Source organism: Scylla paramamosain, chromosome 32 (assembly GCF_035594125.1).
Source record: "Scylla paramamosain isolate STU-SP2022 chromosome 32, ASM3559412v1, whole genome shotgun sequence".
Lineage (NCBI taxonomy): Eukaryota > Metazoa > Arthropoda > Malacostraca > Decapoda > Portunidae > Scylla > Scylla paramamosain.
In genome coordinates, this window is record NC_087182.1 from 3,706,255 (window position 1) to 3,723,754 (window position 17,500).

General features: G+C 48.1%; 2 protein-coding genes across 11 annotated transcripts in view; one reads left to right on the forward strand and one right to left on the reverse strand.

Annotated features, from left to right (window-relative positions):
* Positions 1 to 17,500, reverse strand: part of LOC135089068 (uncharacterized) — a 182,674-nt gene that overhangs the window by 136,052 nt on the left and 29,122 nt on the right. For all 10 annotated transcript variants that reach the window (XM_063984287.1, XM_063984288.1, XM_063984286.1 and 7 more), the window contains exon 2: positions 13,294 to 13,384. The gene's annotated coding sequence lies outside the window, so the exon portion shown is untranslated. The remainder of the gene's footprint in view (positions 1 to 13,293; positions 13,385 to 17,500) is intronic.
* On the forward strand, positions 9,049 to 16,907 carry LOC135089069 (barH-like 1 homeobox protein). The gene is made up of 3 exons (XM_063984292.1): positions 9,049 to 9,984; positions 14,947 to 15,133; positions 15,641 to 16,907. Exons 1-3 carry the CDS (start codon positions 9,657 to 9,659, stop codon positions 16,290 to 16,292), a joined length of 1,167 nt encoding a protein of 388 aa, XP_063840362.1. The 5' UTR covers positions 9,049 to 9,656; the 3' UTR covers positions 16,293 to 16,907.

Sequence of the window (17,500 nt, forward strand, 5' to 3'; positions counted from 1 at the left end):
GACGGAGAGTAGGAGGAAAGAGACACAGATGAGAGGGATTAGAAGAGGAAGAGGAGGAGGAGGAGGAGGAGGAGGAGGAGTCTACCAATTGAATAGTGTTAGCCGAGTCTGCAAGGAATGGAAGGATTATGACGTCACTACATTACCACCCTTTCACCACCCGTCTGGCAGGCCTGAGGGGGAGAGGCGTGGCGAGGGGGCCCTTCACACTCTTAGCTTGGTGTCTGCGCTGGGCGAGAGGCGGCGCGCATATAAGGTAGTCATACAAAGCCTTTCTCTTTGCCACACTCTTTTGCTTCGTACTCTCAAATGCTTCCCCTGTGTTAAGTTTATATCAGGGTGTGGTCAGGTGAGATAACTGGGTTTCTTTTAAAGGGCGTTTTGTTGTTGAGGTTAATGAGGTTGTGTGTGAGTTTTTAAGAGGTTTTCAAGGGTTTTCAAGGGTGCTTTGTCGTTGGTTGAGGTTAATGTAGTTGTATAGGGTTTTATAAGGGTGTTTTCTGTGAGATTTCAAAGGGTTTTCAAGGGTGTTTTCCAGGGGTCTTCAAGTGTTTTCATAGTCTTCATGAAAAAAAAAAAAAAAAAAAAAGAAATTGAAGGGAAGAGGAGAGATAGAAGCTGTAGAGATATGAAGGAGATAAGACCTGGTGATGGAAGAAGAGGGAACTGATAGAATATGGAGGAAGCAAAAGTGGGTGATGATGATGTGAATAGGGAGAGAACGCGATAGTACGTACAATGAAAGGAAGTGAAGTGGAGATAATGACGGTGATGAGAAGGAAAGATGAAAATGAACAAAAAAAAAAGAAAAAAATAATAAAATAAAAAAAATAAATAAAAATGAAATAAAAATAAATAAATAAATAAATAAAAAGATAGCGAATGAGTGGTAAAGGAATTGCAACTAAATGTAGAGAGAAGTAGGAGGAAACACTGAAGGAGATGAAGAAGGATGGGAAACAAAGGAGGAACTAGGACGAAACTGAAAAAAAGACGAAATGATAAGAAAAAAAATGAAAAAAAAAAAAAAAAAAAAACGAGAAAAATTAATGAAAAGGAGGATCGAGATAGAAAAAATAAAAATAAAAGAGAGAGAGAGAGAGAGAGAGAGAGAGAGAGAGAGAGAGAGAGAGAGAGAGAGAGAGAGAGAGAGAGAGAGAGAGAGACTACAACCACAACATATTACAAGTATATTTCAAACAAAAAAAAAAAAAAACAAAAAAAAAAAAAAAAAAAACCCAGCAAGCAAGGTCAAACAGAAATAGATTAATAACCCCACGAACACTAATTTTCATCGGTCTCACTTACAGAAGGCAATGAGGTGTGAAGGCGCAGGTGTGTTGCATTAATTTGTGCTAATAAGTGTAAGGGTGAGGACGCTTTGGGCAGGTGTGAGGGAGCCAGCGGTGATTCAAGTCACTGCTGTTGAATAGAAAGAAAAATAATCCTCATCCTCTTTTTGAATCCGTTTTGAGGGTTGCAGGGGAGGAAAGGGGGAAGGAAAATGAAGTTTGGTGTGTGTGTGTGTGTGTGTGTGTGTGTGTGTGTGCGTGTCATTTACCTACTTACCGCCCCTCCCCCAACACACACTTGACTCCCCCCTTTTCTCTCTCTCTCTCTCTCTCTCTCTCTCTCTCTCTCTCTCTCTCTCTCTCTCTCTCTCTCTCTCTCTCTCTCTCTCTCTCTCTCTCTCTCTCTCTCTCTCTCTCTCTCTCTCTCTCTCTCTCTCTCTCTCTCTCTCTCTCTCTCTCTCTCCACCGCCTAACCTTCTCAAAAAGATAAAAATTCCCTCTTTATTCCACTCCTCTCTTACACCTACTTACACTCCCTCCTCTTCATCCCAGACCTCCACCATCCACACTCCACTTTATAACCCTATGACTCTCTTACTCCACCCCACGACCCTTAAAAATCTCTACTTCTATAGGGCAGTTTATAGACTCTAAAATCGCTTCTTCTATTACAATTTCTCTTTTTTTTTTTTTTATCCGTGCTGGAGTCGCATCTCACTCATTCAGAAACTCTTTTTTTTCGTCTCCAAAAGTCCTTTCAGGCTTTCAAAATCTCTCTTCTCGCGTCAAAATCTTCTCGCACTTCTCAAAAGCTTTCCTTTCGTCTCTTCATCTCCAAAAACTCCTTTACTCCTTTAAACCTTTTTTTAGCCTCCAGAAGTCCTTTAGCTAGTCAAACCTTTGCTTTTAATCTCCAAAATCTCTTCTCTCGCCCTTCTCTTGCCTACAAAACTCTTCTTACTCCCTCAAAACTCTCTAATCACATCCGACACTCCTCTTACTCCTCAAAACCTCTTCCACCGCCTCCAAAACTCCCCTCACTCCCTCTCCAGAACCCGTTTTCTTCGACTCAAACCTCCACGCTCCACTGTCAGGATCCTTCAGCTCACTCATGCTCACTTTCTCATCCACACCAGTTCTTCGTCTCCCTTCCGTCTTTCCTCCATCGCTCCCTCCCTCTAGCACTCTTCCCCTTCTTCTTCTTCTTCTTCTCTTCCCGTCCCTCCCCTCCCCCTAGCGATGAGGCCCACCAATCACCTCTCGCTTCTCGTAAACTTACAAAACCTGTCCATTTTCACCGCCATCTGAAAAGAATTTGACCCAAGCCTCTGATCATGAAAAATGCAACCTAATTCACTTTTATGAATCGCACGAAGAAGAAGTCAGCCGTGGGTTTCTCTCTCTCTCTCTCTCTCTCTCTCTCTCTCTCTCTCTCTCTCTCTCTCTCTCTCTCTCTCGCTCTCTGAGTCATAAATTGTGATTCGATTCCATTTACTCTCAGGTTGGCAAGGCGCCCACGCATTTTTGTATAATTGAATCTGTAGTGTGTGTAAACCCCCCCTCCCCCCCTCCCTCCCTCTCTTTTTTCTCCCTCCATTTCTCCCTCTCCTTTCTTTTCCTTCACGCCAGTTTCTCCGCCTCACTGTGTTTTTTTTTTCTCTCTCTCTCCTTCTCTTCTCATTCATTCGGCTCTCTTTCAAATTCCACTTCCTTTAATTTCCCTTTTCTCCTTTCTCCCTCTCTCACTCACTATTTTTCTCTTCCTTCTTTTCTCTCCATTCATTCCTTTCGTATGCCAATAATTTCCCTCTCCTCCTCCTCCCTCATTTCATCACTAACTCATCTTCCTTCACTGATAACACAAGTTTCCTCCCGCATTCCCTCCCTCCCCCCTCCCCCCGTCCCTCCCTCCCTCCCTCACTCCCTCCCTCCCTCACTCACTCACTCCATCACCTCGTCCCTTTCTTCAAACGACGATGAAAGGGAAATGGAAGGGAAGACAGACAGTGAGAGAGGGAGGGAGGGAGAGAGAGGGGGGAAAAAAGAGGGTAAGAAGAATCAAGAGGAACCAAGAGGAGGAACCAAGAGAGCGTCGCTTCGGTAATGTCACAAGATAATATTTTGTCTCTGCCTCCATAAAGGGCGTGATATCTCCATAAAACCGTAAATCTCATGTTTTCCTGTATAATTCAGGCCAAATGTGCTCAGATCAGGCGTGGAGACCCGCAGGAAACGGGGAGATGGAGGGAAATGGCCGAGGCGGGAGATAGAGAGAGGAGGAGCAGGAAGAGGAGGAGGAGGGGGTAGTGGTGGTGGTGGTGGTGGTGGTGGTGGTGGCGGAGGAAGGTGATGGAAAGAAATGTTGGTGATGATGATGGTGATAATGGTGATAATAATGATAATAATAATAATAATAATAATAATAATAATAATAATAATAATAATAATAATAATAATAATAATAACAGTAAATATAGTGTATTCATAAAATGCGTTCTTCTTCTTCTTCTTCTTCTTCTTCTTATTATTATTATTATTATTATTAGTAAGTTGTAGTAGTAGTAGTGGCAACAACAAGAACAACAACAATAATAGTAGCATTAGCAACACTAGTAGTAACAGCAGTAACAATAACAGCAACAGAAACAACAACAAACAGGTCTATGCAATGAGTCGTGTGTGTGTGTGTGTGTGTGTGTGTGTGTGTGTGTGTGTGTGTGTGTGTGTGTGTGTGTGTGTGTGTGTGTGTAGCGGTGCAGGCGGGGAAGCAAGCAGGCAGGGGAGTGTGGCGACTGAGTGTGACGGCGCGGGATTCAAGCAATGGACTGAGTGAGGAATGAATGGCGGGTGTGGGCGCTCAAGTATTCATGGGGCTGAGTGGCTGAGTGTCCCCTGGGTGGCGCCATTCAATTAAGTGAGGCGAATGGATGTGATGAGGGAGAGTGAGCGATGCCGGGGTGTGTTTTGTTGTGGCGTATTGTGCTGGAGCGGTGGCGGTGGCGGTAGTGGTGGTGGTAACAGTGGAGAAAGAAAGGAGTGGGAGACTCAGGTAATGGGGAGCGGGATGGCGTGGGAAGGTACAGGTAAAGTAGGGCGTGGAGCAGACAGTGATAAAGATACGTACAAATAATAGGTTTTTAATCAAGGATCTTCTCGTCACTTGCTTTCCTCACCGCTTGTAAACAACGGAAACATGTCTATTACAGCAGACGTTGAGGGCAGGTATCATTTTATTGCCTTTTTATCGTCTGTTTTCTTTCCCTATCGTTTGAAAATGAAGAAAATTAACTTTGAAAACACGGTGCAAAAATGGCAATAAAAGAACGAAGAAGGTAGAAACGATATTAAAAAAAAAAACATACAAACAACATCCCTATTTTCCTCCATCAATACTTAAGGAAAACAAAGAGAAAACAACTTTTAAACGCATCGCAAAAAAAAGGTCAAAAAAAAAAAACACGTACACAAAGGAAAATAGAAAAAAAAAACAAAAAAACACACACCATTGCTATTTTTCTCACCAACACTTCAGAAACCGTACAGGAAACACCTTCGGCATCCACAGCACAAAGAAAACACATTCATAAAACACGGAAACATAAGGGAGATAGAAACCACATTAAAAAAAGAAAAAAAAAAAAGATAAAAAAAAAATATTGCACACACCATCACAATTTTCCTCCTTACCATTCACAAAACAAAGAGAAAGCACCTTTAAAACCACACAACACAAAGAAAAAACACAAAGCCATAAAGACAAGAACACAAAGTCAATATACAAACCATATCAAACACACACCATCACAATTTCCCTCTTCAACACCTCAAAAGAAAAATAAAACAAAGAAAAAACACCTTTAAAAACCCACGCACAAATAAACCCTAAACCCACAAAAGACCCGCCAGAGAAACCGTGGACAGAAAACCGCGCCATTAGCAGAACGAGACAAACTTCACCTGGGTTTCCTTGAGCGGCGCAGCGGCCACAAGAGGCGGGAAGCTTCGGTGTTTCCAGACGAGTGACGCCCCCTGACTTGGCACTTCCGACCCTTGGCACCAGCGACGGAGTGCCAGGGGAGGGAACACCACAAAAACCACCTTTACAACCCAGTGCGGAGAGACCAAAAGACGAGTCACATTTGGGAATCGCGTGCGCCTCTTAATCTGAGGTGCCGCTAATGCATCGCGAGAGGCAGGGAACACAGGATACCTAATTATGGCTCTATCTGGCCCGCAACATGGTCTAGAGCACCGCTGGCCCCCGCTGACGCCTTCGCCTTGCCCCTGAAGCCGTAAAGTATCGCAGGGACGCCTCGAGGTGACGGGGAGAAGACGTAAAGAGGAGGGACTTAAGGCAACGCTCTGAGCTGCCGATACGGAGCTGAGGGGGAACGCTGCTGGGGGTGGAACAGCTCTTCCTTAAGGCCTTCCTCCCTCTCTCCCTCTCTCGGTGCGGGAAGGAAGGGAGAATGAATGGGATAAGGGAGGGAAGGAGGAATGGAAGGTGCGGGAGTAGGAAAAAGATGGTTGGAGTGGGGAGTGGGGAAAAGGGAAAGAGAAAAAGGAGTGGGAGAGAAAGGAGCGAGGGAAAGGGAGAGAATAGGATATAATAAAATGGAAGAAAACGAGGAAAGGAGGAATAAATGAAAAGTAGGTAGGAAAGGAAGGAAAGTAAATGAGGAGAAGAGGAAAGGAGAAAGGAATGGAAAGCAGATAGAAAAACGAAAAAAAAAGTAGGAAAAATGAAAGGAGTGAAGAAGGAAGGAACGGAAGAAGTGAAGAAAAATAAGGGAAAGGAATGGAAAGGAGGAAGAAATTGAGAGAAAAGAGGTGAGAGTAGAAAGGAGGGAGAGTGAATAAAGAAAAAGACGTGAAGGAAAAGAAAATGGAGACAGAGTGAATAAAGAGGATTAAGAAGTCAGAAAGAAATGGAACGGTGAAAGTCTTGAGAAATATACAGAAGGTTGGGATTCTATCAACGGTGGATCTTAAGCTGGATCTTATCACAACTGGATAGACTGGAAGGCAAGAATGAGGCACTTAACGTTGGTTCCGATACACCGCGATAAGAAGGGGCGGGGAATTAATCGATGTTGTGTTGTGTTGTGTGTGTGTGTGTGTGTGTGTGTTGGTTAAGTGTGTGATGTAAGAGTATTAAGTGTTTGATGAATGTATTACTTGTCTTTATGGTTGGAAGAGGAGGGATCTATAACCTATTGTATTGGTAGAAAGATACATGTTTACTACTACTACTACTACTACTACTACTATGTTAGGCACTGTTGTATTGTATTCGTATCCTCATTAATGTGCTGCTACAACGACAGCAGCAGCAGCAACAACAACGACGACGACAACAATTACTACTACTATTACAAATGCTACTATTACTACTACTACTACTACTATCATCGTTATCATTTCAGTACTCGCAGAGAAGGAAGGAAAGGCGATCTACATCAGTTAATTGACACATAATATTCTGGAAACAAGTACACACACACACACACACACACACACACACACACACACACACACACACACACACACACACACACACACACACATTCCACGACACAACCACATGAGTATCGAATTAACCTACACTGGTATAAACAAGACAACAAAACAACATAACTTGAGACGTCGTGCAACTTGTCTCGCTACGCTTCGCCTCACTCCGACCCGCCCCGCCCAACCCAACCCCACCCCACCCCGCCCCGTCCCGCCCCGCCCTACACGACAAGCAATCAACCTCCAGGAAGCAACCCGTGCCTGGAGCTACCTTGAATCTTGAAATAGGAAGCGGTTACAGTGAGCCGTGAGAAACTGGCGGTGTTAGTGATTATACTGAAGGAAGAGGGAGATGAGGCGTGTCGGAGTGGTTGGTGGGGAGGGGCCTTCACCAGTGCTATCTTGTGTATATTCATGGTTGACGAGGAGCAACCTTCGTCATTAGTATCTATCATTTTAGATTTGATAAGAGCGGTGGATGCGGAGGAGCCTTCACTATCACAATCCTACTTCTCTTTAAACTAGATAGGAGTGGTGGATGGGGAGGAGCATTCTTCATTACTATCCTATGTCCTTGTAGACTGAATATGAGTGGTTGGTGGAAAGGCGGCTTTGTTTTTACTATTCTATGTGTCTGGTAATAGTGGGTGGGGAGGAGCCTTCGTCATTACTCTCCTACATCTCTTACTTTATATTAGCTTATCACAAAGAGCCTCATTAGAACCAACAAGTCTGCTTTGTTTTGTTCATCCTTTCAGAGAGCACATGGGTGACAGATGGAGTGAGTGAGTGGATGGAGTAGCTATGAGAAGGAAAGGGATGAGTCAGTATGGATTTAGGGAGGGAATGAGAAAGAAAGCTGGGGATGAAAGGAAATGAGTATTGATATGATAGCTATGGAGAAAGAATGGAGAAAATGACTGTGAAAACGTGACATTTTGGGAGGTTCTGGGGTGAGATGAGAATTTTGAAGCGTGAATGGGTAAAGATTGATTAAATTGTATAGGCGAGGAATTGTGATGAAGTTAAGACAGTATGCTTGTGAGGGAGTAGATAGTTTCATTGACCACAGGTACTTAATAGATACATTATAATACATTTGACGCTGGACTACACAAAGATACAGAACGGCAGGAAGGTGAAGAGGAACATCGTCACCGGCTGTGAAGTGCAGTATGTGTCTTTCTCCTTTGTGTTTTAATCTTTCAATCACAACTCCTCCGGTACTCAAAGATTCTATAAGCTGTAAGGTTTTGCAAGATTCTCAAGATTCTCAGCAAACTCTCAGTAGATCAGAGGAGTCAAGACTGAGTGAAAAAATGTAACACAGTGATTGAATGAGTGAGTGAGTTGGTGAATGACTAAATAAGTGAGAGTAAATGAGTGAATGAGAGAAAGAGTAAATGAATGAATATTTGAGTACGTGAGCGAGTAAGTCTTCGGTCATGAGTGTCCTTACTAGTGTTGTTTGTGTTGCTTGCGTGCGTTCGTAACCTTCAGGAGGAAGAGTGTTGAATACTGCAGCGCCTTCTCCGTGAGTGTGTCTGCTTAACCCACTCACTAGATGGCTCCACTTGTCTTTAATGCCTTGCTGTGATTGGCGAATTAAGTGGTGAATCAAGTGCGTTTTTCCTTTCCAGCTTAATCCAGTTTGTGTGTGTGTGTGTGTGTGTGTGTGTGTGTGTGTGTGTGTGTGTGTGTGTGTGTGTGTGTGTGTGTGTGTGTCAACAGTACATCTAGACAAAAAGTGATAAATTGTTGCGTTTTTTTATATATTAGAGTTTTTTCCATTCTTTTCTCTTCCTTGTTCCACTTCTTCGTTTGCATGTTATTTTATTATTTATTTATTGTCCTTGTCCTTGTCTGTCCTTTAATCTCGTGGTAGTGATGATAGTGTTGAAAATGGGGCTGTTATTACTGTTGTTGCTGTTATTGTTGTTGTTACAAATAATATCATTGGTATTGCTATTACTTCTACTCATCCTTTCATCAGTATTACGTACATTATTATTACAACGGCTATTATCATTATCATTATTACTGAGAATATGAATGATGTGTGGTGATGAAGGTAATGGTGGTGGTGGTGGTGGAGCAAGGGCCTCGCTCCACCAGTGTCGTTACAGAAACACATCACCATCAGTGCCACTCGTCCCCTCCCTCCCTGCCTCCCCACTTTCCTCCCCCCCCCCCAGCCACTGCGGCCAAGAGTCTCCTAAGGACAGATATTTACCAAGTTACCCCCGCGGATGTTTGCGCATCTCACCTCCTCAGAAATTTCAAGTCGGCTGTGAAAGCGGGCGAGTGCCGGAGGGCGGGGCGGAGCAGCGGGGGCGGGGCCAGCGGCCGGCGGGAGGCGGGACCACACAGCCAGGCTCTCCCTCGCCGCGAGCTGCCAAAGCCTTGTCGTGACCTGGATTATGAATATCGCTTGCAATAATTACACGCCGATAAGGAGCGCTGGACTGCCGCGGCCACATCTCAGCATGGGCAGCGCTGGGGCGGCAGGTCTGGTGTGGTGAGGGTCGCGGAGGGCGGCAAGGGGCGGAGGTGGGCGGTGTGCGGCAGGCCAAGCTGGCAACACCGCTGGATGGTGCCGCCGGCGTGCAGCTCCCACCATAAGCGGGCGGGCGACCTCACACCCGCGGACAGGTGCGGTAAGTGCGGACGTCATCGCCACCTGTCCATTGATCGGCAGTGATTGACGTCAGGAGCGGCGGGCGGCGGCGTGTCAGGCTCTCCCTCAGCGGCGCGGCGCGGGACTGATGCTGTGAGGCCCCGGCGGCTGATAACGCTGACGGGCTGTCTTGTAGCGGGTGGCGCTGCCCGAGGGCGTAGCGGGCGTGGTGCATGATGACCGTGGAGGTGTGTGGGCGCGTGTCGGTGCCCAGCGTGTCTCCAGGAGGCTCCAGCAACAGCGACGCGGCGCCCCTGGACGACGTGCACAGCGAGGGCGGCCTGGCGTCGCCCCCAGCCCGGGACACCACAGAGCCGCCCGTCCACCGCCCAAAGTTCATGATTACTGACATCCTGGCGCAGCGAGTGCCGCCCACGTCCACAGAGGAGAAGGGCGCAGGGGGAGGGGCCTCGGCCACACAGACCACAGACACCCTCAAGTCCCTGGACAGCCACGACGAAGACCACGCGGCAGACGACGGCGGCAGTCAAGAGGACGACGGTGAGTGACGCCACAGACCCCTCCTGGGGAGTGGCAGGGGTGGTCGGGGCGGTGCGGGGCTGGGTGTGGGGTGGGGTAGTGACCTGACCTGGCACGGGATGAGCTGGAGGCTTGGTGCTGAAGGTGCTGTGGCAGGAACTGTGGGGCGAGGGGAGGGGGGGAGGTGGCAGGAGGCCATCAGACACCCTCAGCAGGCGGGTCAAAGTAAAGCAAGAGCCAGCAACACTCAGCGCGGTACGACGCTTAGGGCGCGTGGCTGCCAATCAGAGCGCCGCGGGGCGTCACGCGGCGGCCTATCGCATCATTAATGTGATGAATTTGTAAACACACCCTCGCCCATCGCTGCGACCCTTACACAAAGAAAACGGGACCTTAACTATGATTGTGTGTGTGTGTGTGTATATATATATATATATATATATATATATATATATATATATATATATATATATATATATATATATATATATATATATATATATATATATATACTATATGGTGGTAGACAGGGGCCATGTCACGTTTGGAGAGGAAGAAGGGCAGGGCAGGGCAGCGGCAGCGCCAAAGGTGCGGCAACATTCAGGAGATACACGCCCTGCCTCCACGCGCCACGTGACGCGCCGCACTGGCTGGCCACCAGGTGGTCGGCTTAACGTATCAATATTAATGCCAGTCAACGTTTCAAGTAAAAGATGAAATTTCCCCCCAGCAATCCCTGAGGCTCCTCTGTCTCCGTCTGTCCCTCCTTCCGTGCGCGAGTCGTGAGTGGGGAAGGAAATGACAGTAATGATTGACAAAACAGTCGGTGCATGTCGGCCACGATTCAAAGAAAAAATCATCCCATGAAATAAACCATTTAATTCCATAATGGCAGCGCGGGCAGCACGCAGCGGCGGCGCGGGGAGACGAGCGCCCCTCAGCCTGGGATCACACGGTAAATATTGCAGCGGCGGGAATGAAGGCGTGCAGCCCTCAGGATCCCTGTAATGACGCCCGCCGCGGAGAGTATGGATGCGGGCGGCGGCACGCGAGCGGCAGGTGTCATGGCGATGCTGGACTCAAGGGGCGGAACCAGCGTCATGAAGGACGCATCAACGAGGCGGCGGGAGCATGACGGGGATCGGGGCGCTGGAAGAGGAGCAGGAAGGAAATTGTGAATGGAACCACGGGAACAGGACGGCAGGGATGCGAGGCGGCCTGCGGGGCTGAGCGGCCACACCTGCACGGGGCGTCACCGAGCGTTGAGTGGCGCAGCTGGTTACCTGTAATTAGGTGACCATCCCCTTCCAGTGTGAGCGCCGCGAGGGTCGTTAACAGAGGCGTGGCGTCCATCACGGGTGTAATGCCCACATAAACATGCACATGAATACTAATGAGTCACATACGCAGGCACGTAATAATTTTCTCACATAAATATCAATTACTCCTGATTTACGACGATCTATATGAGACAGAAATACGTACATGTCATCATAGCCCTGTACATATTTCACCTGCCACACACACACACACACACACACACACACACACACACACACACACACAGTAATATCACACTCACGAAATTGGAAAAGGCAGCAGCAGCGACCTCCCTCCTCCTGCAGCGTCGCCTACAGGTCATGAACACTATTTATGTATTCTTGCTGTGTAAGTTAATTTGCTGCCACTAGTGTTCGCTGTGTGAGGCGAGGCGGAGCGAGGCGGGCTTTTGCAGTGGTCGGGGATACAGTGCAGGCCAGGGAGGAGGAGGAGGAGGAGGAGGAGGAGGAGGAGGAGGAGGAGGAGGAGGAGGAGGAGGAGGTCAGCAAGTGTGGGGTGAAAACAAGAGTCAGTGCTGTCATTTAAGTTGTTTTCTGTCCACATTCCTCGTTGTATTTTTATTCCTGCTCTTTTTCTTTTTTTCTTTCTATTTTTTGCCAGTCGAGGCAGAGAGTGAAGCAGAGTGTGCGGTAGAGGAGGAGGAGGAGGAGGAGGAGGAGGAGGAGGAGGAGGAGGAGGAGGAGGAGGGTGACGGAGAGAGGTGGAGGCAGAGTGACATGGAGGAGGCACATACTCTGTGACAAGAGTGGAGGAAAATGGCGAGAGTGGAGTGTGGCGGTGTCTGGTGTGTGACAGAGGCAAGCAGACAGCGGGAGTAACGTGTCAGAGAGAGAGAGAGAGAGAGAGAGAGAGAGAGAGAGAGAGTGAGAGAGAGAGAGAGAGAGAGAGAGAGAGAGAGAGAGAGAGAGAGAGAGAGAGAGAGAGAGAGAGAGAGAGAGATGAGAGAGAGAGAGAGAGAGAGAGAGAGAGAGAGAGAGAGAGAGAGTAAACCCTTCTACATACATACACACCCTTTACTACACCCCCTTCTCTCTCTCTCTCTCTCTCTCTCTCTCACACCACCACTTACCACGCCCCTGCTCTCCCGATAAGTCAGGATACATTATATTTCACTCAGTCACCTGGAGGCTCACTCACTCACTCACTCAAACTCACACTCACTCCTAAAAACTTATGGGTAATTAAATCCCCGAGGCTGGTCTTTCGGTACTAAATAGGAAATAGCTAGGTATATTTCATACAGGGACTGCCACGTGTAAGCCTGGTCGCTTCTTGCAGCTTCCCTTAATTCTTATGTTCTTATGTACTAAAACAACACGAAGGAGGCCATGATGAAGCCCCTCAGGACACGCCCTCGTCTCTCGTGGCCCCGGCGGTAGGAGCATCACGACTAGTTATATATTTACTAATCAGGGAACACTGGTTAGGTTAGGTCAAGCCACGCTCAGTCATTCTAGCTAATTCCCTGTGATGCTGCGGTGAGTGTGTGTATGTGTGTGTGTGTATGTGGTGAGGCATGGAGGGAGGCAGTGGCGCGGGTTACCTGGGGATGTGGTTGGTGCACATTAAAGCCATATCACCACACGCCATTACGCCACAGCATACCACACAGCACCACACCACACTACTCATCATGTGTCACGTTTTCTGTATCTTGTCTCATTTTCTTTTCTCTCTTCTTTATTGTTGGTCTTGTTCTCTTTTTACCACTTCTTTTGTCTGTTTATATATCCATCATTGTTCTTCTGTGTATGTTCTTTTGCTTCCCTTTTTTGGCCTTCTACTACTCTTTTTTTTTCTTATCTCCCCTCCTCCTTCTCTTGTTATTCTTCCTCCTCCTCCTCCCCATTCTAGTGTACTACGTTATTCTTCCACCCCACTCATTCACAGATACATCACCACGAAGACTCCCACCACCCACCCACCCACACATTAAAAACACGACCTTTACATATAGCATTATATCGATACAAATTATACCCCACGAACCTGATGTAACTGATCCATTGTGGTCCGGCTTGGTTTTGCCTCCCGTCCTCACAACCTCGTCAGGCGTCAGTGGTTCACTCACTTGCGCCCCCTGGAGAAGAGAAGACACGTTAGCAATCTTTGTGACTTATTTTCATTGCATGAGACGAGTTCATAGTGTGTAGTATATGGAAGGTACAGGAAAATGTTTTGTAATGTATGTTTTGAATGCTTGTAATGTAGATGCAGTACAGTAATGCACAGGAAATACAGTGAAGTGTGCTTGTAATGTAGAAATACAGCAATACATAAATACAGTAATGGAGGGATAAAGTACCACAAAAAATACAGTAATTAAAACAGAGGAAATACAAAACATACCACATACAGTAACGGAAGAGATACAGTGCAGTGATACAGAATAAAAGTTAGACCAGAGATATAGCAATATATAAAATACAACAATACGTAAATACAGCAAAATATGCACCATACAGAATAAATACATTAATACAAAGAGAAATACAATATCCCACAAAAAAATACAGCCAAATTAAACCCAGAAACCAAACATTAATAAACCACAACGCTTAAAAAACATCCTCACTACAACTTCACATTCTTTTCCCCTCCATTTTCTATACAAACTTATCTTTTTATTACTAAGACACATATTTCACAATTTTAAAAAGAGGAATCTATATTTTCACCATCCTAGACCATCCTAACTTTCACTCCTGCCCCTCAAACCTATCTAGCCAGCGTCCCTTGCTACCCTGAGCCCTTGTACCCTCTCTCCTCCTCCTCCTACTCCCGTCTTGCTTCAAAGGTGCCGCGCCCCGTCCTGTAAATAACCATAAACTGGGTGCAAAGGGTTACTAGTGGAATTTCAACTCAATCTCCTTGTTTTCCGTTCGCGTGAGTCGCTGCAGAGGACACGCCACGTCTCTCTCTCTCTCTCTCTCTCTCTCTCTCTCTCTCTCTCTCTCTCTCTCTCTCTCTCTCTCTCTCCTCCACACACGGAGAGGCAACACGCGCGCGACATTCGGACGAGTAAACAAAAACACCTTCAAACAACATCCCTGACTCGCTCTAAGGACGTGAAATATCGGTGTAAGTGACCCTCGCAGTGGTCCTCAGCGTGCAGGGACATTGCCGCGCTGGGACCACTCCACCTCATGACCGCCGGGCAGTTCAATTATCCGGCACTAGATGGAGGCACTCATTCCGCCCCATCTACTGGGTGCAATTCGCGTCATCAGGCTCGGCGCCCAATAGAGAAAATGAAGGCGTGACGGCCGCGGCAATTACGCCTCTGCTGTAATGACGCCGTCCAGGTTCTGCAGCGAGACTCCTTCGGGAATATTAAAATTCTCGTGAAAGTTACAAAGGAAAAGCCTGATTCTTCCCATCGTCTGATTGCCGGATTAGTGTTAAGCGTGAGAGCCGCGCGTAACCTGATGACGGCCCCTTGTAGTGTTTCTGTGACATTTGGTTCAGTGTTTGGGAACAAGACAAGGATGTATCCATTGTGGTCTGGCGTGTGTGTGTGTGTGTGTGTGTGTGTGTGTTGAGAGATAAGGATGGTTGTGTGTCTCAACTGTGTGTCACTGTCTCATGCCATTGCCACACGCCCTCCCGCCAGCCAGTGTTCATTTCGGCCTGTGTCCGCAGGTTGTGATGAAACCAAGCCCTTCAAGAAGCAACGGAAAGCGCGCACGGCCTTCACCGACCACCAGCTGCAGACGCTGGAGAAGAGCTTCGAGCGGCAGAAGTACCTGAGTGTGCAGGACCGCATGGAGCTGGCGGCCAAGCTCAACCTGACCGACACGCAGGTCAAGACCTGGTACCAGAACAGACGGTGAGTGGACACAATAACCTTGGCACTCTTCCTGTCCGGGGCGGGTGGCAGGACCTCAACTTTTCATGAGTCCAGCTAACGATCCCAGACTCGCTGTAATCACCGCCGTGGAATTGAGGCTCATAATGTCACTTGCTTATCCTCAGTACTTGGAAATAACTTCTTAATAAGTAATGCCTCAATAACATTCTATCGGACAATTGGTCAGATATAAATGCTTAATGACTTTCTAATCAAATGAAAACCTGATGAGCCACTCACACTAAATCCCAAGACCGCCATTCAGCAGCTGACGCAGTGTGTCCTTCGACCAGCTCTCCTCCAGGCTGGTCCCTGCTCCCCATGTTGCTAGGCTGGATATTAATCACATTTATGCACTTGATAAGAGGCGTCAAAGTCACTAAGAGTTGCATGAAAATGGGGCGTTAGAAGAGGTGGGGGAGGCAGGGAGGAGGAGGGAGGCACACCTGTGCTGACACGAGACTTACACCAAATGTGTCTCACCAGAACCAAGTGGAAGCGACAGACGGCCGTGGGTCTGGAGCTGCTGGCCGAAGCGGGGAACTACGCCGCCTTGCAGAGGCTCTACGGGCCCTCCTACAGCTGGCCCTATGCGCCGCAGCCCACCACAGCCGCAGCAGCAGCAGCCGCGGCAGCAGCTCTGGGCCCTGCAGCCTCCGTCGACCTGTACTACCGACATGCCGCTGCTGCTGCCGCCCTACAAAAGCCACTGGCCTACCGCCTCTACCCTCCTGGGCTGCCCCTCCTGCCCCACATGTCCTCCTCTGATCCCCTCAGGGACGCACTGCGGCCCGAGGCTCTGCGGCCGGACGCGGTGCGCCCCGAGGCGGTGCGGCCCGAGCTGCTCAAGCCTGAGTTGCGGCCCGAGGCGGGGCGGCTGGAGCGGCAGGACCTGCTCAAGGGCGAGACCGCCAGGCTGGAGGGGCGCCTCTTCCCTCTGGACGGGCGGCTGGTCATTTCTCCCTCTCCTCGCGACCACGACGAGGCGGAGCTGCACCTGGGGGACGCCGGGCGGCCAATGGCGGGCGTGTTACGGGCGTCCGAGTCCCCCTCTCCCACGCACTGCCCCTCACCCACAGACCTGCGGGTGAGGGCCTCCCCGGACTCTCCCAGCGACCCTCACCCGGCTGCCCCCTGAGCCGCCGCCCGATGCGCGCGTCCCTGAGATGTCACTTCCCTGCCCCGCCCCCTGTACAAAGGTAGTTAGGACACCACTAGTGCAACCCCGGCAGGCTTCTAGCGGTATAAACATCCATCATTTAGTGTACATATTTACCAGAGGGAGGAGCCACCTGGGGCGCGGCGCCTCTGTCCTCTGCAGACACCACGACAAAGAGATCCCAGTGAAGGAATCAGGTAGCCCATGTGATAACGCCGAGGTGGATGCTGCGCCCACGGAGGCTCACCCAGGAGTCCCCCTTCCCTGTGCTGCTGACCCTGAACCCTGCATCACACCCGCCAGCAGGACAAGATACCACTGGCACCTGTTCTGTTCAGGAGGAATGCCACCCACTCGCCAACACAGCAACACAGCAGGGCTCCCCGAAGCTCCACACAGCAGCATCCACCGCTAAAATACCCCTCCAGCCACCACGAGCTGGACGCACCCCCTTCCCCGCCCCTCTCATGCCCCTCCAGTAAGTCCCGTAGGCTAAGACCGTCGCCCTAGTCACCACAGCAGCGAGTCCGTCAGTAGACCTGTGTGTTACATAATGTCCATGTCAATTATCTTGTTAATTAAACTTGGCAAAATGATCCTGTTGTGTCCCGTCTCGTTAGTCCCCCGACACTCCTTCGTCAGCACAGCACTGAACTGTTCTCCACACTGGGTCACCATCTACACACCTTCGGAACTAAACTGACCTATTTTTCTTCAACTTCCTTTTATAATTTACTTCTTTCTGAATTGGCATATTGAGTAGGTTTTTCTCTTAATTTTTCTGCCCCTGAGTACACTCCTTGACACGCAGTAACACTCCATTAGTTATCCTCCTTTATTTGACACCTGCAGAAGAAGTAGTATTGTTTTGCAGATAATACTTAAATTCCATTACGCTTCCTTCTCATTCTATAATCAATTCACAATACAACAAAATAATAGATTCTTTTCTTAATCTTTTTAAATCGATAAAGCTTTGTTATACGTGGCCAGTTTTATATGGGAAAGAATCCAGTGGTATATTATATAACAGGTATTACTTCAGTTTCACCTTTATGATAGAAAACGGACGCTCAGTCACTCACAGTCCTGAAAGAAAACAAGGATTCTATTTAACCTTTGTACACTGGCCCAGAAAATAAATATTGACCACTCTTGACACACGCAGGACTAGCTCTCTCTCTCTC